Genomic DNA, 24,430 nt, shown 5'->3' with positions numbered 1-24,430 from the left:
AATTATCAATTATTTTGTTTTTGTGTTAAAGTTGGGATATTTTTTCTAATGTTGCTGGGAGCTTGTTCCTCTCTTGTTTTCTGAGCCCTGTTTATATTTGGTGTGTGATTGTGCTCTGGTCACTGAAGCTGTTTTTTCTCAGCATTTACATTTCACATCTTTTTGTTCAGTGCCGTTTTAATTATAGTCAAAACACAGCACGTCCAAACCACACATGCTGTTTCTTTCTTTGGGACGTGTTGCTCAAGTCGCTTGGTCTGCCTCAGCATTTAGGTTGCTTCCATGTGGCAGATGGGGCAGTCACGTGAATACAGCTTAGTAGCATGGTTTTAAAAGGACAGTACAAGAAAACACAGAGGGGACATAACAGAAAAAAAAATTATTGATATAGACAAGAGTATGTTGATTAGAAGTTCTGAATGTACTAACATGATCACATAATAATAAAGTACTAACATGATCATGTAATAATAAATATATATATATATCATTATGGAACTCATTTTTTCAGCATTGTCACTAATGTTTATTCATTTATTATGCATGAACATGTGTAATGTAGTGTATGATTAATAAAACTTATATTTAAATAAAGTGCTTCAAGAGTGAGTTATTAATTTAAAAATCACAAAAATGTGAACTGATTTCTTTCAGATGATACTGGTTTTTAGTAATCACATTTTAGGTTTAACAAGTATTAGTTCATTTTAAGCCAAATATTCTAAATCCTGTTTTGGTAAAATACCTGATAATGTTATTGCATCTTATACTTTAGGATTACACAAACAATAAATGTCTTAACTGCGTAAAAAGCTAAAAATGATCATTATTGAGACAAAACTAAAAAATGAGACTAAATGTGTCATTCTTCAGAATTTATGCTTCATGGCAGCTCCAAAGCCCACAACTTGGACTTGTCTGTTTCTTCCTCTGGAATCTGAAGGAAAAAAAATACAAAAGGTTGATTTGCAAATTATTCATTCATTCATCTGTAACCGCTTATCCATTTCAGGATCGCAGTGTTTCCGATCTTTGTCCAGTCCACCAGTCCATCGCAGGGCAACACACACTCACACATTCACCCCCACTCACACTTATAGACACTTTTGAGTAGCTAATCAATCTACTAGTGTGTGATTTTGGACCGTGGGAAGAAACCGTACACAGGAAAAAAAATCACAAAAACTGTGACACTGCCAGTTGCGCTGCTGTACCACACGATTTACAAATTACAATTATGTCAAATTAAAATACACATTCATACACATATACGTGTAAGTTTTTTCTTCCCAATTATTCTTCATGTTACGAAACATTTATAACATTGACACTTAGAGGCCTTAGTGTTTTAGAGATTCTGTACTAATGTAAAACATGGCCGTGGGGTATCAGCTTTATGGTGCCAGTTCATTCAAGGACTACAAAAAATTGATTCTGCACTTTACAGGGGGAAAAATTCAAACATGATAAGCTATTACATTTAAATGCATTTTGGTGGAAATTTTTAAAATAGTACATCTGCTAAGTTTGTGTGAGTTTGCAAATGCATGTGTATATTTGTGTACCATCTGTGTAAACTGGGTGTTGCATGCAATGCAGGTTCGGTCAGATGTTGCTGGACTGTTAAAAGGGAAAGGTCCGAACAGTCCAGCGTCCTTACGAGCTGCGGACACTGCCTCCTTCAGAGCAAAGAACACTGAACTGCCCAGGAAGAGAGTTGGCTCTCCAATACCCTGAATCACACAAACAAACAAACAGAACATCTATAAACAACTCAGATAAATAAACCACATTAAATACCACACACAGTCTGGTCACCTACAAGAACATACAGAGGCGCCACCACATTATAATTAAAGGATAAAAAATATATAAAAAAGGTCAAATCAACCTAAACCTTTAAGGTAAACTCCCTGCATATCTTTGTTATTTTTCCATAATTTAGTTTGGAAAACCTCGTAGACATATTTAATGGTATTTATCCAAGGACACATATTCAAAGATGTGTTTTCAACATGGTTAAAATGATGCCTTTTCTCTGTTATATTGAGTAGCTCTATTACTGGAAATCTTACTGGAAAAAAGTGCTGGCATGTGACTAGGTTTTGATAACAAGCTTGGACATTGTTATGAAAATAACTTTACCTTTGAAGAGTAGATGGCATGAGGGTTGTGGGATTCATCAAGAAGATAAATGTTAAATTGTAGAGGGATGTCACACACGGCAGGAATTTTGTACTGACCAGGACCTCGAGTATACAACACACCGGAGCGGGAAAACTTCAGCTCCTCCATGGTGTACAAACCCACACCTTGAATAAATGCTCCCTCAATCTGAACACACAAAAAAACCCAGAAAAATTAGTTCCCAGCTGGAACCACAGCAGGTTCTTCACAGGGAACTGTGATTGAATATTATGAAATAAGACAGGAACCCGCTCCATTTGTGTGTGTTTCTGGGGCTATGTTTGGTGAGACACAATAAGCGTTGGCCAGAGCCTTGGTTCGGTGTTGGTTAGTTCACAAGCTCAGTAGGACAGCTCAGAACTTGGCAACATTTACACACATAATATATCTCAGAGAGAGGACTGCTGAATTTGTCTTATTTGCTGTAAGTGTGTATTTGCCTGAAATATCATAAAAGGAAGAAGCGGTGGGCAGACATTTTGTGGCCTTATTTATAAAGCTCCAAATCGCTGTGCACAGCCACCTTAAACTTCATGTGCTTTAACTATTTGCATTGAATAAATAAGTGATTGTATTTCTTGAAATCAACAAAATGTTCTTGGTCTTCTTTTGTTTGGTGTTTGATCATCTAGTTTTATATTTATGAACAAGAAAAATATTGATGCTGGTGTTATAGATTATGAATAAAACCTTGTGCTCCTTTTTTCATTTCTGCACTTATTAGTCCTGCCCTCCATATCTTCTGTACAACAAAATCACATAAAAACCACATGTAAACAAAGACTTCTCCAAACCTTCCAAAGACAAGGGTATGTATTTTGGGCTTTCCTGTTTTTGAAATGCCAGAAACTCCTTTGTGACAATGGCTATATGGCTAATGGCGGTCTGGCAAAATCTACTGACTCTTTACTACAAGCTGAAAGCAGTATTTAGGGGGGTTGTGAAAAAAATTATATGAAACATGGGCATGGAAAACATTGTTTAATGTGGATGTGGCATATAAAGGCAAAATCAGAATCATGCAATAATGTCCATGATAAGCGAAGTCTCCTAAGGGCTACTAACCCTTCACCTATGCATTAGCTTCTGTCTCCTTGTCCCTTGCCCACCACTGTTAAACAGGTGAGTGATGTATGTCTCTTACCTGTCCAATATCGATTGCTGGATTTATACTTTTCCCAATATCAAAAACCAGGTCTGTCCGTAAAGTCTGAGGAAGACATAAGGTGTTTCTTATTGGGGTGAAACTGTCCAGTTTAACATGTATATAGTAGTAAATATAGAAATATAGAGGAATTTCTAATGCTACTATAATAGCACATGCTATGACACGAGGGAATGAAAGAAAGTTTGTGTATTGCACAAAAGTTTCCATTATTGTTTCACATTTAATAATATCATTCCCTGTTGCTTGTAATATTTTATACAGTTTAGCAATTTTGTTGTAAATAATCAGACATCACAAGATTATTTATACACAATAAAATATTTATATGACAAAATACACAATAATATACATATTATGCTTCCATTTCAATTTCAAAGGTTATTTTATTGTGCTAATACGGGTGCCTCGTTAAAGAGAATGTCTAGCCTGCTAAACATGTAATTCATGATGTAACTTTGTAAATAAAATTGTAATTAAATAAAAATTAATTGATACTGAGGGATGATTTCTGTCAGAAGTGTTCTGGCCAGAGTTTGGTTATTAAAAAAATGATGAAACCATGGTAATTTTTTTTATAATAATGTTTTTTAGCATTATCTATAGTAATAACTGACCCTGTACTCTCCCGTCAGACAGTCCATCTCCACTTCGCTGCAGCAGGCTCCATAGGCGAAATAAGCATAAGGTCTTCCCTCCTGTTTCTCCCAGTCAATATACAGGTCATGACCTCTGATACAACAAACAATCAATCACATTAACACATACACACACTGAAACAGGAGGAATACATAGCAATAGATTTAACCAGATACAAATACATATACAGTCAATATAAAATGGACCCTAAATTGTCACAGACAGTATGCACATCTTCTAATAGAAAATAGCTGAATATAAATGTTGATTATACCTGTAGAATCCAGTTGCTGAGAGACTGATCCTGTCCAGGAACGCTTTAGATATCTGCCTCAACACAATGTAAAGATTTTATGGTGAATATGCTCATGCATTGACATATGTAATTTAATTAATAAATTTGCAATCAGAAATCGCTCTACCCAGTTTTCCCATGTTCCATTCGGGTTCTGCTTCCTGATTGGTTCCAGTCGTTTATACAGAGTTTGACAGGCATTCTACAAAATAAATGATGGTGAAATTCAATACACTGTTATCTGAACAGTCACGCTGTTAGTGCAGTCCTGAAATGTGTGTGCGCATGTGTGTGTTACCCGGACAGCCATGCCATTAGCATCAGTTCCAAAGGATGCTGCAGTGGGAGTTGTGTTTGGGACAGAGCTTGTACTCGTTTCAGAAACGTGAACAAGAGAGAGAGGAACATTCAACTCTCTGCTCGCCACCTACACAAACACACACACACCCCCCCACACACACACACAGAGGAAATAGATGCATATAACAATGCATTAGTTACAATGCTATCCATTTGTTTTACTCAGACACTGGCTCTTCTGCTATGACACAAAACAGACACAAAGAGCAATCCTTTTTTGGTAATGATTGTATGAGTGATGTATTTACATTACAGCAATGATAAACAGTGACCACAACATGTCACTTAAATGTGAACATGCTGAGCTATTTCAGGGTAATTTTGTGAACTAATGTAAAAATGAGTGAGAATCTACATAGTTTATTTATTGAGCATATGTATGTTCTCAAAATTTTGATGTTATTATTTTTAGATATTTATTCATTAATTTTGAAAATTCAAACTAGGTGTGAATAGAAACCTTTGTTCCACAAATGAAAACTGTACTAGAAACAGCTAGTGAATTGTTAAATACTTAAAAACTGCTATTAGTGAATGAGGACATTTATCCATATGTCTGGAATTACTAATACTTTTTATTTGTTTATTTTTTACCTGCTGGATTTTGGTGTGAATTCCCTGACCCATTTCAGTTCCTCCATGACTCACTAACACAGACCCGTCTTTATAGATATGAACCAGAGCAGCTGCCTGTTCATATAAACACAAATTATACAATTAGGCTTTCTGCATAGCAATATTTATCTCAATATATATTGAAAGAATGCTCAAAATGGCTATGAAAAAACATACACTAGCATACACTCAACTCTAGCAACAACCTAGCAACAATGAAAGATACTGGAGTAACCAATTAAGAATGTTCAATACAATAATAACAATAAACAGATGTTCCAATAGAATCATCTGGAATAGAATTTTGCTTTCCACATTCCCATCTATGTTTCCATACTAATTAACTTCAAATCCAGTGCAACCAATTAACAACACCCTCACATACACCTGGAATAACAAAGAAGATGCTTAGAATTGCCATAGCAACTATCTGCTATAATATCACTGCATCGGCAAAGAAACCTCCAGGTAGCATAAGAGATGTACCATATTAACTACCATCAGAACATCTAGCATCAATTCAGCAGTACTACTACTATTATTACTACTACTCTAAAATATAGTATAAAATGTGAAAAATAGTAAGTAAAAAAAGGAAAAAGTATATCAAGTCAACAAAATAATCCCTTCACTGGGCACTCCAAACTATACGACAAAGCAAAACCCTTCCGCACCTGGTTGAGGAAGCCCTCAGCAAAGCCGAGGCCATATTTAATAGGGATTAAAGCGATTCCTCGTTTTTTCCAGCGGTTCTGCTCATTAAACCGAGCAATGTCCAGGCGTCTGTGGTCCAGATCACTCTTTTCTTTACACTGTGTCCAGCAGCGATGAAGATTCTCAGAGTCAAACTCCATCTTATAGTGAGTGAGACAGATTCCCTTATATAAGTTTTTCTCCCTGACCTAAAACACACAGAAAGTAAATAAAAATAAAATTAATAAAAGTATAACTGTTATTTAGTCCCTAAAAACAGTCATTTTGATTTAATCCATTTCTACTAAGAATAATTCTACAGTATTCAGAAACTATGATTATTTCGTGAATGAGTAAAAAATATTTCAAATGATAAATATTTAAAATTATTCCAAAACTTCTATTTATTAAGTATAATGTATTATTCAATCTACCATTATCTACCATACTTTTTTGTAAATATAATGCTTAAGTATGTATTAATTATATTCTGACCTTTTCAGTTCATTAAAGAGTTCATTAAATTCTGACCTTTTCATCCATCAATTTAAGGGTCATGGCAACATCGTTGATCATGTTCTCGATGACCAGCATGCTTTGAGGAACGCCGAAACCTCGGAATGCTGTGTTGGAGGGAAGGTTGGTTTTACAAGCCACTGCTTGGCCACGAAGGTTCGGAATGTTATAGGCATTGTCCATATGGAGCAGCATCTTCTCTACAACCTAGAAAGAGAGAGAGAGAGAGAGATTTCAAATCTTCACAAAAAGTTCACAACAAAACCAATTTCATTTTTATTTCCTCTAAATGCTAATTAATCTACATAGCGTTATGAGCTTCAAAGTTATTCATATATTCTTATTATGTGAGAATTAATTAATATTCAGTGGAGTGTTTGGTGAAGGCCATGTCTAGACTCTTGTCTATAGGCAAACACACATGAGGTTCTTTAAAGCTCAATATTTCAAAATTGCTCTCAAAATAACACGAAGAACAAGATGAGGACCCCCCTTGGTACTGTTTGAGAACTTGGGTTCCCCACTCAACTAAAACATTCATTCATTATCTGTAACCGCTTATCCAATTCAGGGTCACGGTGGGTCCAGAGCCTACCTGGAATCATTGGGCACAAGGCGGGAATACACCCTGGAGGGGGCGCTAGTCCTTCACAGGGCAACACAGACGCATTCACTCGCACCTACGGAAACTTTTAAGTCGCCAATCCACCTACCAACATGTGTTTTTGGACTGTGGGAGGAAACCGGAGCACTCGGAGGAAACCCACGGGGAGAACACACCAACTCCTCACAGACAGTGACCCGGAGCGGGAATCGAACCCACAACCTCCAGGTCCCTGGAGCTGCGTGACTGCGACACTACCTGCTGCGCCACCGTGCCACCCTCCTTTTTGTAACAGAGTCGTTTAAATATATTTTTGCATTTATTTTTATTTCTTCTTATTTCTTTTTGTTTCTTTCCACAGTTTGAAGATATCTGACTTAGAGGCATCAAGAATAAAAAAAAAAAACACAGAGACACACCGAGACTCAAGAGAACCTCCCTCTAATCAATGGGAAAAAACGGCCTCAGATTAACAGGAAGAACCTCTGAGAGGAACCAAGACTCAAAATAACCAGTTAGAACCAAGATGCAAACAACATAATAAGATACAGTAAAACAGTAATAGTAATATCATCATCATCATCATCTTTTTTCGCTTAATCATTTTCAGGGTCACTGTAAAACAGTAATATGTGTATGAATAAATAATTATGGATTTACAAAAAATGGACAATAGCGGAAATACTGAAATGAATAGAAATGAGTCTGTGATTGGGCATAAACCGATCAACCATAACATTATAACCACCTCCTTGTTTCTACACTTGCTGTCCATTCTCTCAGCTCCATTGACTATACAGGAGCACTTTGTAGTTCCACAATCACAGATTGTAGTCCATTTGTTGCTCTGCATACTTCATACTAAATTCTTATTCCCATTTTGCCCTTTTCTTCACTGGTCAGGACCCCCACAGAACCACCACAGAGCAGCAGTGTGATTTGGATTCCTTCTCAGCGCTGCAATGATTGATGTGGTGGTGTGTTAGTGTGTGTTGTGCTGGTACAAGTGGATCAGACACAGCAGTGCTCGTCATAATGTTATAGTGATTGGTGGCCAGGGATTAATCAATAGAACCAGTGAATAGTGTTAGAAAACCAGCAAAGTGAGAACGAGAAGAAGTTTCATGAAAAGTATCAGATAGTTTTAGGGTGGATTTCTTTTTCTTTACCAGTACAGACTCATCGGGTGTGTTCCCCGCATTGGTCAAGAAATGAACGTCAGCTGCTGTGATTCTGCCATCCTTCATAAAGCCCACCTACACACACACACACACAGAGGGATCACATAAGTCTCATATCTGTAAATATTTTCTTTATTAGATTAGATGTAAATTATTGTAAAATTTATAATTTGAAATACTTATGTCTTTTGGAATTATATATATTTTTGTTCCAATACTCTGAGTTCCTGGTGATTCAGTTGGTTAATATTTATTAATCACCATATCCATGCAGTAATTTATAAATTAATTTAATTGATAAATCTCATTATATTGCCCAGACTATCCCTCTTAAAAATACAGCAAAAAAAAAAGTCTGACCTTGTATGTCCCCAGTGTTGGGTGACGAGCTCCAGTTATTAACATGTCCTCTCCTCTCTCCAACACTAACCTCACTGGCCTTTCAGTCCTACAGACACACACACACACACACACACACACACAGGCACACACACACAGACACACACACCATCAATCTATCAATAACAAAATGTAATGTAATCATGGATATGGGTGCAGTGTAATTATTAAAGTTGGTGTAGAGATGTCACCATGATGTCACCATGGAGATGACTGTAGCATAAGCATGTAAATGTATATTAATTATGTAAACATATATGGTGTAACCACTGAAAAATTGTGCAATGGATCTATAGAGACAAGTGTATGATATAACCTTTAAAATAAGTGTAGCACAACTTTGGACATGTATTGGAACTTTAGAAATAGGCGTAGTGTAGCCAAAGAAACATTTTGAAAATCATATTCCTGTCCTCAGTAAAAATATGCTTTTGATAAATACTGTCAAAGATAGATTTTTTTTTTGCCTTGCAGCTGAAAGGCCTTACATGTGGATGGATTAGATTGTGTAAACATGAGGTCCAGCAGTGTGAAGAAAACAGTGATGTTACCTCCAAGCAGCCAGTGCAGTGATAGAGGCCAGGATGGACGTTTTGGTCAATTTTCCACCAAAAGCACCACCAAGCCGTTTAACATGACAATAAACACGATTAGATGGAATACCCAATGTCTCCGCTATGGCCTCCTACAGAACAGAACAAAGCAATTATAAAAATATCAAACTTCAGTGCTAATACAATGGAGTGTCTAATTAAACAGCCAGTTACTGGAAGTAGATGGGGGAGGTGTTTCTGATAAAGTGTCCAGAATTTTTTCTAGTGTAATTGGACATATATTGGAACAACTGAACCTGAGTCATTGCTGGGTGTTGTGTGGACAGGTAGACTTTCATCTCCTTCTCTTCTCCAATTGGAATGACTAGCATGCTTTGCGTTTCCATGTAGAAATGCTCCTGACCACCTAGACGGATCTCTCCTAAGATTTTGGAATTCATAGACTTTATAATCATGGCTATATATGTATTTAAAAATGTATGTTAGATTTCTACTACACATTTTGAATTGGTATCATGACTTCATTGCAACTAAATTCATATCATTCCCAATGTTGACATTTCATAATGCACTTTTTAAATATAATTATAAACCATGTGCATAATGCAAAACATAATTAGAAACATATAGGCATTAGCTTTAAAAGTGTTAGACTTGACATTTTGCAAAATAGTTTCTTTAAAATTTGCCGATGCATGTGTTTACTGTTCAATATTATGATGCTTTGTGATTGATCATACAAAAATTAATTTTAAGGTAATTTAATGTTTCTTTTAATTTAACTCTGACCCTCATAAACATGGTCAGCCTCCTGAAAGGCTTTGGTCACATCTCCTCTCTGAATCTGTCTTTGAGGAGGAAAGAAAGAGTGTTTCTCCATGGCTTCCTGCAAAACATTGCATGAACACATCATAAACACACAGACACATCAGCAATAGCAACGTCATTCTTCTTTAGCATAATAAATAAAACATTTACAGAAGCATCACCTGTGTTCTGTGTTGTTTGGAACTTATAATATAAGCTGAAACTATATTAATTCTAGTAAAACAAGTTCAAGTAGCAATCAGATATTTTTTTTTCCCTGCGATTCATTTTTATGTTAGCACATAGCTGTTTAACTGGCTCCTAGTGGTTTGGATGCATCAGAGATTATGCACTTTACTATTTTGAACATGACTGTTGTATATGGGTAACCAGCTCTATGAAAAATTAACAGATTTATTCAGAGACTCCAGGGCAGTTTGTCTCATGTGTTGAAACTGACAGATAAAAGTACAAATAATGAATGAAACCTATCCTAAATATTGTTTATTACTTTTTGATAGCAAAATGAAATATTACACCTAGACCACAGACTCGGTTCCTACTGACCTCTACAGTGAAGACTGAGTCTTGCAGGTCCTCATATTTGATCTTCAGTGCTGCTGCTGCTAATTTGGCATGAAGTTTTGTATCTGCAACAACGCCACCAATCATTTGCCCCACACAAGTCACCTGAGGACAGATAAGTAAGTTTTTTTTTTCTGCAGGAGTGAACAATAAGCCAAAAATGTACAGCGATATAAAGTTTTAGTCATTGCCAGTTCACGATAGCTTGTAACAGTAACATTTTTTTAATTATTAAACCTGTGTGGAGGAGAACCTACACCGTTACAGCTCAATTTTCTTTTTTATTTAGTTTTAAAGTATCATTTTGTCTACTTGTGATATAATTTTATTATGAACTAGAAACATTTAGGCATAAACATTTACAATCAAAATGTCTTTGTTAATGTAAACATGCATTCAGACTTGTGTGTCACTTCTAACATAAGTTAGTTTTGCACTGGAGTTATGAAGATAATGTAGCTAACAAATGCTGGGGTTTAAAAAAACAGAGCTACCTCATTTTCAGCGAGTATCTCTTCATCTATTCCAATGAAGGACCGGACCTTTTTTCCAGGGATATCTTTAGCCGTGAAAATGTCCACCACACCAGGCATATTCCGAACTCCACTCACATCAATGTCACTGAAAAAAACAATATTCATTTATAATTATTACACAACAGGTTTCAGCTATTTCAAAGCTTTAAAATTTCCAGAGATGTGTGTGTGTGTGTGTGTGTGTGTGTGTGGGTGTGCATGCATTTACATGATCTTGGCATGTGCTCTGGAGCTGGTGAACACAGAGAGAAACAGTTCTCCTTGAGTTTGAGGGATATCATCACAGTAAACAGCTTCTCCTGTGGCATGAGACACTGCAGACTGATGATGAACTTTCCGACCAACAGGGTCCTGCATGGACTGACCCTCTGACACACCCTAGACACACATGCACACCATATATAGACCAACTTAGAACACACTCTTTATTTATTTTATTCCAGGTCAAAACTGCCCTTAAAAAAGAAGTTAATAAAATTCATCATGTCATTTTCACACGACGTGAAGCCTAGCCGCTGTGTTCAAATGATGTAGCAAACTAAAGACCCATAAAAATGGAAATATGTTTTTAATTTCTCAGAATAAATCTGCAGCCACATTTCTAAAGTTCAGTCTTAGAAATTGGTTTAACATTTTCTAAATAATTTGCAAATAACATAAGTAATCCCAAACTCAGTTCATTGTTCTCAGTGGAGAGAGAAGTGTGCATGGCACCTGAGGCGTGTGTGGCATGCTTTTTGTAACTGTCTGTTTGAAGGGCAACAGAACGTCAGTGAAGTTTCTGTTCGACACATCTGTAAATTACTGAAGTTTGGAATTTGAAAAGCATTAAAGTAGGTGCACAAAAAAGAAAAGAATTAACACCTGAAATAACATCAGATTTGCACTAGGGGAAATCGATTTTTCGTAAGCCATTTCTTAACATTAATAAGGCGAGTGAATATTGTGTATTACCGGGAACTCATGGTAGCCAGGCTGGATGGTATTAGGCAGAGGCTCCACAGCACTGAGCTCTTCTGAGGGAATCTCTCCATCACTCACATTCTGAAATCAATTATATGGTCAAATGTACAGAATTTACATATACAAATACATAGAAAAAAATACATAATCATAGCAAGTATGTGGATGGATCTGATGGGTTTGAGTGGGGCCAAATAAGTGAGATGAGGTCAGGTGAGTTGGGATGGAGTCTGGTGAGTGGGGAATGCTCTGAAGGCGGACAAGTTAAGTGGCAGTGGAGCCAGGCGAGGGGCACATTTTACACGTGATGTAGATGAGTGTGGGCTGAGCCCAGTGAATTTAGGGTGAGTGGAAGAAAGGCCTGAAGGTGTAGAAGGTAAACATGGTGAATTTACCATGTCTTTAATATGCTGAACAACATGGAGGTAGAATCTGAACAGGAAGCAAAGGGTCAGAGACCTTCGGAACATCACTTTACCCCCTGGAGCTGAAGCCCCAAGAGTGACTTCATCAACCAGGGTCCTGTATGCATCACTCATCGTTACCTCATTCCACGGCCTGCCACAAGAAAATAAAATGAGACTCATATGAGGAAACAAACATTAAACTTGATTATTTTGGAAAATATTTTCACAGAGGACCCTGAGTGGCCCAGTGATGTAAGCATTGGCCCTAAATGGTGATACTTTGTGATGCCTCAGCCACCCGAGTCCGGGATTCCCAGGGCAGTTGGCACTTTCTTCAAGCAGGGTGAGTGTCTAGCAATGGAGGAGGCATGTATTGACCATCACAGTGTTTGTTCTTCATGTGTGATGGGGGAGTTCAACTAATAGCTAACAGAGTGGATTTGGAAACTAATAATACTTGGATTAAATTTCTGCTAAAATTGGGTAGAGTAAGAATTACGCAGTGAAAATAGGGGTGATTAACTTTTTCTTCCTGGATGTAGAGGGGAAACCAGTTCAGTGCAGTCATGTACTTCAGTGAACTGGAGCCTTATAATCCTTACAGTAAACTGATACTTACAGCTAACTGATGTTAGCATTCGTCTATATGCAGTTGACACAATCTAATTCAGTTTAAACACGCTAGACTGTTAGCTACTTTAGTCATCGTACTGTGCCTCCTCTGGTTGCACAACAGCAACTAATGGGAGTAAGGCAGGCAGACCAAAGAAGAAATAGTATGGTCCACTTTTGGGGAGTCTAAAAGCCCTTGAACTGATATTTCACCACCAGAAAGTAGCAAACAATATTTATAAAATTCTTTATTTTAACATTTTTATTCTACGAAGTTCACATGATAAAACAGATTAAGTACAGTCTCTCAGATGTGTCCAGGCAACTACTGTATGTGTCGGTGGAACAGCTGATTCATAACATGAAGAAAATGATCAGACAATATTGTATATTGCTTCTTTAGATTTGTCTGCCCATTGCTCTTATTTATTAAACTGATTCAATAAGTTAAATGAGTGCATTGGTTCTACCTGCCGATAATCTGCTGGATGGTTTTGTCAGCACTAAATGTGCAGGGTCCCACTCCTCCATAAAAAACACTTATCTCCTTCACAACATTTGAACCCTCCACAAATAGCACTCGCATTCCTGCATTGACAGTGGCCAAAGCATTTTCTTTACGAGGAGCATGACGATATGCTCGCACAACCTCATCCTGAGGAGAGAGAGAGAGGAAGAGAGAGAGAGAGAGAGAGAGAGAGAGAGAGAAAGAGAGAGAGAATGACTATAGTCCATATTACATATTACCAAATATGGATTATAGTTCATAAGACCAAATCCCTCATACATGCATATGTATTTTGAAACATGATTCTATTATTTTTCAGTATTCAGTAGAAACCCCACCTTTCTGGAAATTGGAATGAAGACAGATAGCAAAATCTCATCCGGTTTCACAATTGTTTTCCCAAAGCCTACAAAGAAATCTTTATCCAGTGGAACTTCACGTCTTCCCTCTGAAATCAGGGAGGAAAATGTAAGAAAGTGAGAAAATAAACATAAATTACAACCACCTGGACAGGGTGTGGTACAGGATGAAGTAGTTACAGAAGATGAATGAACGCAGTATCTTATTTATCACTTCAGTATTAATAAGGAGGTTTGTATTACTTTTTTGTATCACCACACCCAATGCCAAGTGTCAGCTAGAGGGGAATAAAGCTATCATGATTATGCTGCACAATCAGGAGTAAGGAATCTCCAAATAAAGTGGTAACAAAATTAATTACTATTGATGCATATTGTACTGTACCAATTAAGCGGACAAATATTTATTTTAGGGCGGCACGGTGGCGCAGCAGGTAGTGTCGCTGTCACACAGCTTCAGGATCCTGGGGTTGTGAGTTCGAGCCCCGATCCGGGTTACTGTCTCTGAGGAGTTTGGTGTGTTCTCCCTGTGTCTGTGTGGGTTTTCTCAGAGTGCTCCGGTTTCTTCCCACGGTCCAAAAACATACGTTGGAAGATGGATTGGCGACTCAAAAGTGTTCATAAGTGTGAGTGAGTGTATGTGCTGCCCTGTGAAGGACTTGTGCCCCAGGGTGTGTTCCTGCTTTGTGCCCAATGATTCCGGGTAGGCTCTGGACCTACTGCAACCCTGAACTGGATTATAAGTTGTATGTATCATAAATGAATGCTTCATTTACCTTTGGATATCAGCAGCACAGAACATCGTCCAGCAGCAAAAACAGGATTTAAATCTGAGTTTGGAGCTGCACTTGCAATATTACCACCCAAAGTCTACACACACACACACACACACAATAACAACACGTTAACATATGAACTAGGACCCCACTGTTATGTCGCTTGTGCTGACCTCAGAATTAATCTCATAAATGTTCAGCCAAATAAGAATATTAGTCAATATAATATTTTCATCATTAAATTACTTGAATAGAATAAAATACAGAAAGACATGTTATTCTCTTTAGCGCTGGACGTTTCTGGTGCTGAACAATAAATAACTTGGTGCTGTAATTTACAACTGTACCTAACAACTATTTTTACTGTAAATTAAATAAACAAAACAAGGTGGCTGCAAAAATATATATATTTCTGTGTTGTCACTGCGACGTGTGTTTGTGCAATATTCATTTTACATGGTGTGCAATGTCAAGCAAGACAAATTAAATGAAACACCTCATGTTACAAGTTGTTTTGCTGTATGATGCCAAAAGAAAGGGGTTCTGTTTGTTTAATTTTCATGGCTCTAATCTACAGGAGGATTCTATCTCAAAAACATAATTTACTCTACATGCTCCTCAAACCACCAAACACAATCCTTCTAAATCAACTGATATAAGTCTGGATTGATAAGAGCATTAAATGAATACAATCATATCATGTGAGTCAGTTTATTAAGCCATCTCATTTCAGGGTGAAAAATCTTTTCTGAGTGAAAAATTTTCCCCATTATTTTTTAGATTACTTTTATATTCTGTGCAGATGCACTCCCCTACAAAATCACCTCAATCATATTAGAGTGATTTGTTCTTGCCCAGTATTTTTCCAGTATCCTGCTTCCCTATTCTGCAAAGTATTTTATATTGTCACTATGGGGTAAAATAAAAAATAAAACCATTATCAGCATTTTTTCAATTCCAGTTGCTCATTATTTTAAAAGATAACAAATGGACCAATAGTAGTCCTCCAAATGTGCACAGACAAACATACTGTTTCATTTAAGGAGGTTTTCATCTTTCTCGTGTGGAGTTACCAGTTTGGAAATACAATGTTTTGCCCAGACAGTGCTTAAAAGTGTGTGTGTGTGACTCACAGCTACATTGCGTATCTGTTCTCCTGCAACTTGGCTCAACTGCTGTAGCAGAGCAGTGTGTACTTGGGTTTGTTCAGCTGAGAGTGAAGACACACACTTCTCCAACACACCTCGCACAGTAGACAAGCTACAGCCCGCTCCGATACACACACCTTAAGCAACACACACACACACACACACACACACACACAAATGCACACACAAAAGAATGTATCATCATTAATCATGATGCGTCCACTAGTTATGTCAAAAAATATATACACATAAATAAAAACTTGAAATAAACCTGCACACGCACACACACATATAAACTCACCATCTGGTTTGTGTGTAACCTTAAACAGTTCTTCCACTCGAGAAGCTGATAATATTATGGGATGGACGATACCTTTAAACTTTATATCCAGCCCTGATACAAAGATATGATAAAGCAGAACAGTGTAATGACCATTTTTATTTGTTATACAACATTTAATTCCAATTGCATTGAATTGCATTTAATTCTAATCGGAATAATTGCCTCAGGCTCTCTTTCAGCTAACCGTTACCAGCCTTCTATTATATTAACACATAAAACAGGATTGGAATTGATAAGTTAACTTCTAAAAGTGAATATTTGAGCTGCAACTTGTTTAGTTCAGTTCTGCAGAAGAGTGTGAAACAAGATCATTAAATTACAAAATGCAAAATTCCAATTATGCCTTAATGGTGCAATATTTTATGTCTGGTGCCACCATTCCACCTCTAATGGTGCAGTATCTATATTCATGTGTCTCCATTCTACCATAAATGGTGCAGAAATTACAGTCTGGAGCTGTCTTCCATCTCAAATGTTGCAGCAGTTGCATTCTGGTGCCTTCCTTCCACCTTAAATGGTGCTGTATTCACCTTCTAACAGGTGCAAGAATATAAATGCTGCCAATCAATAAATCAATAAATGCTGTTTCATCAAGTGTTTCACACATTAATCCCATTCATGTCATATAGAAATCCAGCTTAAACTCAGAATTCTAAATGTGCACATGAATCCCTCCATACTCACCTATATTGGTGTTGCCCATTATGATAGGGGCTTGTGGGTATTTTGCTTTAAGCTGGATGAGTTCATTTAGAGAGACAGGGGAAATCCAGGTCATCCTCTCTCCCTGAAATGTCTCAGTGATCTTCTCCTCAGTCTCCAACATCCTCTACAGAAAAATACATGCTGAAAGCTTTAGACACCAGCTTCTTCTAAAATGAAGTATTATTGTAAGTATGAGTATTATTTAGGAGTTTGTTCCTCTTTACTGCAGTAACAGTCTCAACTCTTCTGGGAGTACTTTAGAATAGATGTTGCAACACTGAAAATTTGATAGTATTCAGCCACAAGAGCATTATTGAGGTGAGCTAGTGATGTTGAACAATTAGTTCTGAATCACCAATGCCACTGCAGCTAATCCCAAAGGTAATGGATGGAACTCCATCACTCCTTGGCATTGGGCATTTGGCTAATCTGCAGATGCACCCATTCTATTAGTCAGTAATTTTTTGTATTAATCAGTAGGGCAATTGTTTTATTTGCTCTGCTTAAATCTACAATAGGGTGGCACAGCAGGTAGTGTCACAGTCACACAACTCCAGGGACCCGGAGGTTGTGGGTTCAAGTCCTGCTCCAGGTGACTGTCTGTGAGGAGTTTGGTGTGTTCTCCCCGTGTCCGTGTAGGTTTGGTAGGTGGATTGGCTACTCAAAAGTGAGTGTGTGTCGCCCTGTGAAGGACTGGCTGGGTGGGCTCCGGACCCTGGGTAAGTGGTTAAAGACAATGAATGAATGAATTCTCACTATAAGCTCTGGGGGGAAAATGAGCTCCTGTGTGGGGTCCAGAGGCAGAAACTCCACTTTATTATTGGGTTGTTCCAACTGACACTAAGAGACATGAGAAAAAAAATGCATTTGAGGAAAATATTAGAATTATAAAAAAACTAAATAATAACATTAGCTGGACTTTCCATATAAGTAGAATGTTGCTGATTTGTTGCAGTGAGATTAATACATAGTGGAATCATAATTACAGTGAATGTTAAAACACATAGAGCTCTATTTTTGTGGAGAGAGTGAAAGCACAGAAAAAACAGCATAAGACTGTGACACAGAAAACTGATGGTGTGGCAGAAATGTTATTTGCAATTTTGTTGTTGTGCACACACTCTAATCCATGCAGAGGGGTACACTTACACAATGTTAATAATTACCCAGTTTTGTAATAAACATTTGTAATATTCCATACATATGGCATGACATTTTAAAGACACAACTGAACTGTTTAACTGACAAAAAATATATTAGATCAGATGTATTTAGTAAGTAAATTGGGATGTATATTTTATTGGGGAGATGCTTGTGATCTTGTTCTAAGGAACTGAACATACTGTATCTTTATGTCCCTCCCTGAATTGAGGAAAATACTGTGTTTCCACTAAGACCAGGTCTGAGAAAGTGGCAACACAAAGCCCTTTTTAAAAGCAAAATGGTTTCAAAAGTAATCCGTGCATTGGTAGATTTTAAATGTCATAAACCATGTAACACCACTACATTTACATAATTGTAGATGCATTTTTGTCTAGCCAACACATTAACGAAAGGCAATAAATGTGTATATGACTCAAAAATTAGTACAATGCAACACTAGGTGGCTTTAATACCTCAGCCCAGCCATGAAATTGAGCCCATACAATTAAAATCAGTAAAAGACAAAACAGGTTTTACCTGTTTACAATATAAAAAAGACTTAACCCAGTTACATAACTGTTAAATGGGTCAATGACCCAAAGAATAATCTCACATTCTTGATAGACTCCAAAGGTCCCTCTCCATCCGATAAACAGCAGCCAGTGTCATTCACCTGACAACAGTTTTCACTCTGTAGAGAGAAAAATATATTTATGGTATGACCACCGTTTCTGGAAATCTGCTCATCCAGCATTTCTTCTGAAATGAAGGGTATTAATCAAGAGCTATTCCTCTTTATTGCAGTAACAGTAGTCTATTCTCCTGGAAATGCTTAAATGTTGGAAAACTGCTGTGAGGATTTGACTGCAGCCACATTAGAGCATTAGTTGACCATACTGATATTGGGTGAGATCTGTCAATGCAATACAAAGGTATTGACAGGAGCTTTATCACACCAGAGAACACAGTTCCACTTCTCCACAGCCCAAATCAGGGTGCTTTTACCTCTCTGGCAGACTTTTTGTATTGGGCATGGTGACCTTAGGCTCTTTTACAGTTGCTCCACCTATTCACATTATATAACATTAATAAGCATGAATGGATTTTTCCCTAGAAAAACAGTAACACACCTCACAGAAGGTTCTATATCCGTCTAGAATGGGCCGGTAACCCGTGCACCTGCACAGATTCCCTATGAAAACCAAATAAAATATTAAATATTGACATTAAACTTACAGCCACAATTTGCATTTTGCAAGTCATCTTCAGAGGAAAATACACAATTATAGCGTAATTATTCATTCATTCTTTGAGTCTAAAGGATACCTGCAATCATAAACACACCCTAGGCACGACTAGAGTCTCAATTTTATTCGATTTATTACTATATATGCTTTGCTAATTTGACGTGGAGACTGCTTCATTTATTTCCTATAAGTTACTGCAGCATAACAGTGAAAGTGCTATCCACAGGGGTTGGACAATGAAACTGAAACACCTGGTTTTAGACCACAATAATGTATTAGTATGGTGTACATACTACTATAGGACAGCGTCAGTTTGTCTTGGGAATGACATATACAAGTCCTGCACAGTGGTCAGAGGGATTTTAAGCCATTCTTCTTGCAGGATAGTGGCCAGGTCACTGCGTGATGCTGGTGGAGGAAAACGTTTCCTGATTCGCTCCTCCAAAACACCCCAAAGTGGCTCAATAAAATTTAGATCTGGTGACTGTGCAGGCCATGGGAGATGTTCAACTTCACTTTCATGTTCATCAAACCAATCTTTCACCAGTCTTACTGTGTGTATTGGTGCATTGTCGTCCTGATACACGGCACCACCTTCAGGATACAATGTCTGAACCATTGGATGCACATGGTCTTACTGGTGCAATGTGCAATTAATGAAGATTGGCCACCAGGCTGCTCCAATTTAGCCATGAAACCTCCCACACTAAAATGACTGGTGTTTCAGTTTCATTGTCTAATCCCTGTAGTTTGAACCAATGAATATTTCCAAAGAGTGTTAAGTGTGAAAGGTACAAAGAAAATGATACTGTATCTAAAACAATTCTTAAATAACTGTTTAACAAATAGAGCATTTCAGTGAAATATCTTCTTCATAAATAATATCCCAAAAAATGTCACTATATTAATTATGGGCTCCTGTCTCTTCAGAGGCCCTTGGTATTTACCCCCAAGTGTCTCTCTGATGTCATCCATGGTGGGTTTAGGTTTGTTTCTTAGCAGTGTGTACATTGACATCACCATCCCAGGAGTACAGAACCCACACTGAGAACCGTTAGCCTTCACTATACGCTCCTGAAACGCACACACACACACACACACACACACACACACACATACAAGAGAAAACTATGGTACTTGCAGCTAATAGTTTTAATTCTTAACAAATTACTGCTATAGTAATATGTGTGGGACATGGTGATAGTTTGCTAGTTTCATTTAGCTCTAGACTCCTAACTTTTTTAATTTTTTACACTTTTTAAACATTTTCTAGAGATAATTTTTCAATCAGATATTTTGTAAATGTCACCCTCATTGAAAACTAATAAAATAAAAGTATTTTAAAACTAACACTAATAAAAAATATTTGAACCATTGAATAAAAGTATTAGCTTACAAATCCATTTAAGCCTGTGATCTGGACTGTTGTAAATAAAACTAATAGAAGGATAATGGAGGTTAATCCAGTCTGGATTATAATCAGGACTATGATCTGGATTATAATGCAGATTACCTGTACTGGGTGTAATCTGGTCTTGGAGCTGCCGATGCCTTCCACAGTGGTGATGGCTGCTCCATGGAGATGGCACACGGGCATCAGACAGGAGTTCACTGAGAAATGCCTCTCAAATGAAGGAAATCATTACTAACTGAGCAGTCCAGAATGGCCCTTTTCCAATCACTCTCATTTACTGCCTTTTTTTTCACACGTGTAGGCTGTAGGCCATTCAGCTTGTTTCATTTTACCCAACAATGGTGCTCATGAGTGCAACCTAGCAAATGTATAATAGACTATACTTTGTGTATTCAGTGTGAATCTTTAGTGTTAAAATAGTCAAAATTATATATTATAATTATTATACTATATTTCACACAATTAAATATAAGCATGCATATGACATATTCCTTTTAAAATTTTGTTGTAATATATATATATTATGTTATTTCTGACAGTAGACCCACCTTGTAAAGACTTCTGTTAAGCTGTTTAGACTGTGGATAATTCAATGTGTCTTTGCAGACAGATTTACCATCACATGGCTGGCGCTCTGACATGGGACTAAAGTTCAGTCTTCTGAGAATTTGGCCATTTGTGCACAGTAAAATATCCTTCACTAATTAGAGATTTCTTGGATCTCATGTACAGTCAACTGATCTAGCCTTCTTTGTTATTGGTCACATATTAAAAGAGATATTTTCCAAGAACAAGTGAAGGTTTCAGGACTGTGTAACTGAACAGCAGCACACAGTAAACATCTTATTTTACAGTATATGTTTTTTTTTTGTTTTATTCACATATTTTCTGATTCTACACTGGCCATATATATGACCGTTATTAAGGGTAATACTGCATTCAACTCAAAATCTAAAATTAAAATTTAAAATGTATCAAAATTAATAAAAATTCACACTAAACAAGAAGCAAGTTTATCTTTCCAGAGAAAAAGCGTATTCAACTGCTATTTTTGTGCTATTTTTACCATAATACAGTGAATAAATGACATGAACAAAAGATACTATTAAGTGTACATCAGATACTATCAATTGAGCCAAGATACCATGTTGTAAGCATGAGATACTATCAAATATGCACCAAACACTGTCAGGTTGTGCACAAGATACGGTCAGGTTCATGTCACAAACCTAATTTGGGCACTAGATATTACCAAGTGAGCACCAGATACTAAAAATATATTATCTGTCACAATTGAGGCAGGAAGCGGACGTGCACGCAAGGAATATTTAATTAAACTAAACCAAGTCAAACATAACAAACAGAAAACAAACACAAGTATGGATACAAGGAAACAAACTAGAACTTAGTTGAACATAACTAGGACAGGAATATAACAACTGTGCACTGGTGGCAATGTGTAAGACAACTGACAAAGGAACACATCTACACACACAAGAACTGACAAGGGAACACTGAAACAAAGGAACTATATATACAGAGCACTGACAAGGAACACCTAGGGACAATAACGAGAGGGCAGGACTACAAAGGAGACACTGACGAGAGGGCGGAGCTAAGGCGGGCCTACGGCAGAGACAAGAACAACCAGAGCCATGTGCTCCATTAGCACATGGTGAGGAAAACAGACAGGACATTGCATTATGAGATAAATTAATCTGATAATGTGTGCACCAGATATTATGTGGTTAGCATCAGATATTATCTAGTGAGCACCAGTTACTGTCAAGCAATCACCAGAAACTATCTACTGAGCAAGAAATACAATCAGGCAAGCACCAGACAGCAGTTGGTGAGCATAATAACATAAAAGATACTGTATGATTTTGGTGAGTGGGTCATATCTGGAGATCATCACGGTGCAGGCTCCACATCCTCCTCCTCCACAACCGTATTTACTGCCCTTTAACCCCACTACACACAGAAAAAAAAGTTAAGGAAATAACACACACACTCACACAGAACTCTGACCCCCAGAATCCCTGCTTCTTTACTAAATTATGCAGTGTCTGGGTTGTGGTCTTGTTCTCTCTTTCATGCTCTCCATGATTTTCCCATTTTATTATTATTTTTTGTATTACATTATGTCCATAAGTTATCCTCTCTACACTCTCAGAAAAAAGTAGAAGTACATTATTGGTCACTAAAGAGTACAGAGACTGTAAATGTACCTTTAAAGGTACAACAGTGTTTAAACTCCAGTTGTGTTTCCTAAAGGTATTACATTCCCTTCTCCAGAAACAGAGGTGAATATTTGTTTTCATTATAGAAATGTGTCAAATAAAAAATATAATATAATTCCTTGAGATATAATTGAGCGTATAATAGAATAAGGTACAATTATGTTCCCTAATTAAAGGTATAAATATGTAGCCTTGAGGGTTCCACCACAGAGACAGCAAAAGGCACCTCTGTGGTGACTAATTTTCTGACAGTTTACATATTTGTTTATTTTCTTTCCGTTCTCTTTTTTCTTTCCATTCTCTCCCTCTGTCACTGAGTTCACTCTCTGGTTCACTGATTTTGACCTGAACTGTAACGTCTGATCTTTGATAGTGGTAAGACTTTACATTAACCCCGGTTCCATTTACATGTTATTTAATGTTATTGTGAGTGAAAATAAATCATCTACAGGAAAATTAAACAGGAGACATTCTCTGCACGTTTTACTGCAGGATTTCTGTTAACCTGCTGACTACATTGAGGAAACAAATACAGCATAAAATCAAATCACAACTCCCACGTCCTAAATATAGCATAATAACAGTTATAGTACATAAACTATATGAAAAACATGTATCTCCATTTTTGTCCAATTTACTTTACTATATCATTTGAACACAGGGGGATGGTGGCACACGAGTGGGTCAATTACAGTGCCACTGCACTGGTGGACAGAGAGTAGTCCAGCAATCTACAATATCCAGCCTGGACTGTCCTGTGGACAACATTCAGTGACTATTGAAATAAGACCAGCACAAACTGGGCAGCAATTGTCTCTGCTGTGTCTGATCCACTCAAATCAGTGCAACAAACACCAACACTCCTCCACCAGGTCAAGTTCACTGCAGTGTTTAGAGTGATTCCCCACCAATAAATATTTGCACTATACTAACTCAAATGAGGTCCTGACCACTGACGAACAGGTGAAAGGGGGTAGAAAAGTATGGTGGACTACAGTCTGTTAATGTCGAACTGCAAAGTGGTCCTGTATGGTGAATGAAGCTGATCAAATGGATTTCCTTTTTTGCAAATAACATTATAAAAAAAACAGAAAAGGATACACTTCCCTCTGAGAAAAGACAGCAGCATAGTCTCAGGATCTGCATCTTTTACTGTTATCTGCAACAAAACAGAGATATATGGAACATCACACATTTTATTTCACGTCATAATGTATTAACATTGCCTTCCAAATTATAATAAATAATAATACAATAGGAATTAACTTTAATCAAAACATCATTAAATATATTTAAAACGTATTAAGTAAATTGCTTTAAAATCACTCCTTACCTTTTTCCCGTTCACGAAAAAAGTAAGAGAATCACTCCTGTGTAGCTCAGCCATTTCCCAAAACCTGCAGCTCTACTTCTCAATCTGGAAAAC

The 24,430-nt window shown here is 37.2% G+C and overlaps 1 protein-coding gene across 1 annotated transcript; it reads right to left on the bottom strand.

Moving 5' to 3' along the window:
• Positions 1 to 472: 472 nt before the first annotated feature.
• Positions 473 to 24,430, bottom strand: LOC136677317 (aldehyde oxidase 3-like). Its single transcript, XM_066654830.1, has 35 exons — positions 24,338 to 24,430; positions 24,106 to 24,163; positions 22,639 to 22,735; positions 20,861 to 20,969; positions 20,295 to 20,421; positions 19,231 to 19,292; positions 18,714 to 18,791; positions 17,714 to 17,797; positions 16,937 to 17,081; positions 16,211 to 16,303; positions 15,895 to 16,046; positions 14,762 to 14,855; positions 13,965 to 14,074; positions 13,589 to 13,773; positions 12,495 to 12,657; positions 12,091 to 12,180; positions 11,345 to 11,514; positions 11,095 to 11,221; positions 10,583 to 10,705; positions 9,998 to 10,094; positions 9,505 to 9,629; positions 9,206 to 9,339; positions 8,616 to 8,703; positions 8,244 to 8,330; positions 6,486 to 6,677; positions 5,936 to 6,163; positions 5,241 to 5,336; positions 4,585 to 4,713; positions 4,414 to 4,488; positions 4,266 to 4,318; positions 3,970 to 4,084; positions 3,332 to 3,397; positions 2,146 to 2,334; positions 1,566 to 1,733; positions 473 to 937 (listed from the first exon to the last, which is right to left on the bottom strand). Exons 1-35 carry the CDS (start codon positions 24,389 to 24,391, stop codon positions 884 to 886), a joined length of 4,017 nt encoding a protein of 1,338 aa, XP_066510927.1. The 5' UTR covers positions 24,392 to 24,430; the 3' UTR covers positions 473 to 883.

The sequence above is a fragment of the Hoplias malabaricus genome, chromosome X2, assembly GCF_029633855.1.
Source record: "Hoplias malabaricus isolate fHopMal1 chromosome X2, fHopMal1.hap1, whole genome shotgun sequence".
NCBI lineage: Eukaryota > Metazoa > Chordata > Actinopteri > Characiformes > Erythrinidae > Hoplias > Hoplias malabaricus.
Note: the sequence above shows the minus strand (reverse complement) of the source record. Positions and strands in the feature narration are given on the sequence as shown.

Excerpts from the sequence above, each read along its gene's own strand:
- LOC136677317 (XM_066654830.1), bottom strand. The coding sequence starts at position 24,391 with ATGGCTGAGCTACACAGGAGTGATTCTCTTACTTTTTTCGTGAACGGG. Across the intron at positions 10,706-11,094 it reads AGATACTCGCTGAAAATGAG|GTGACTTGTGTGGGGCAAAT; the intron begins GTAGCTCTGTTT and ends ATCTGTCCTCAG. Across the intron at positions 938-1,565 it reads ACACCCAGTTTACACAGATG|ATTCCAGAGGAAGAAACAGA; the intron begins GTACACAAATAT and ends TTTTTCCTTCAG.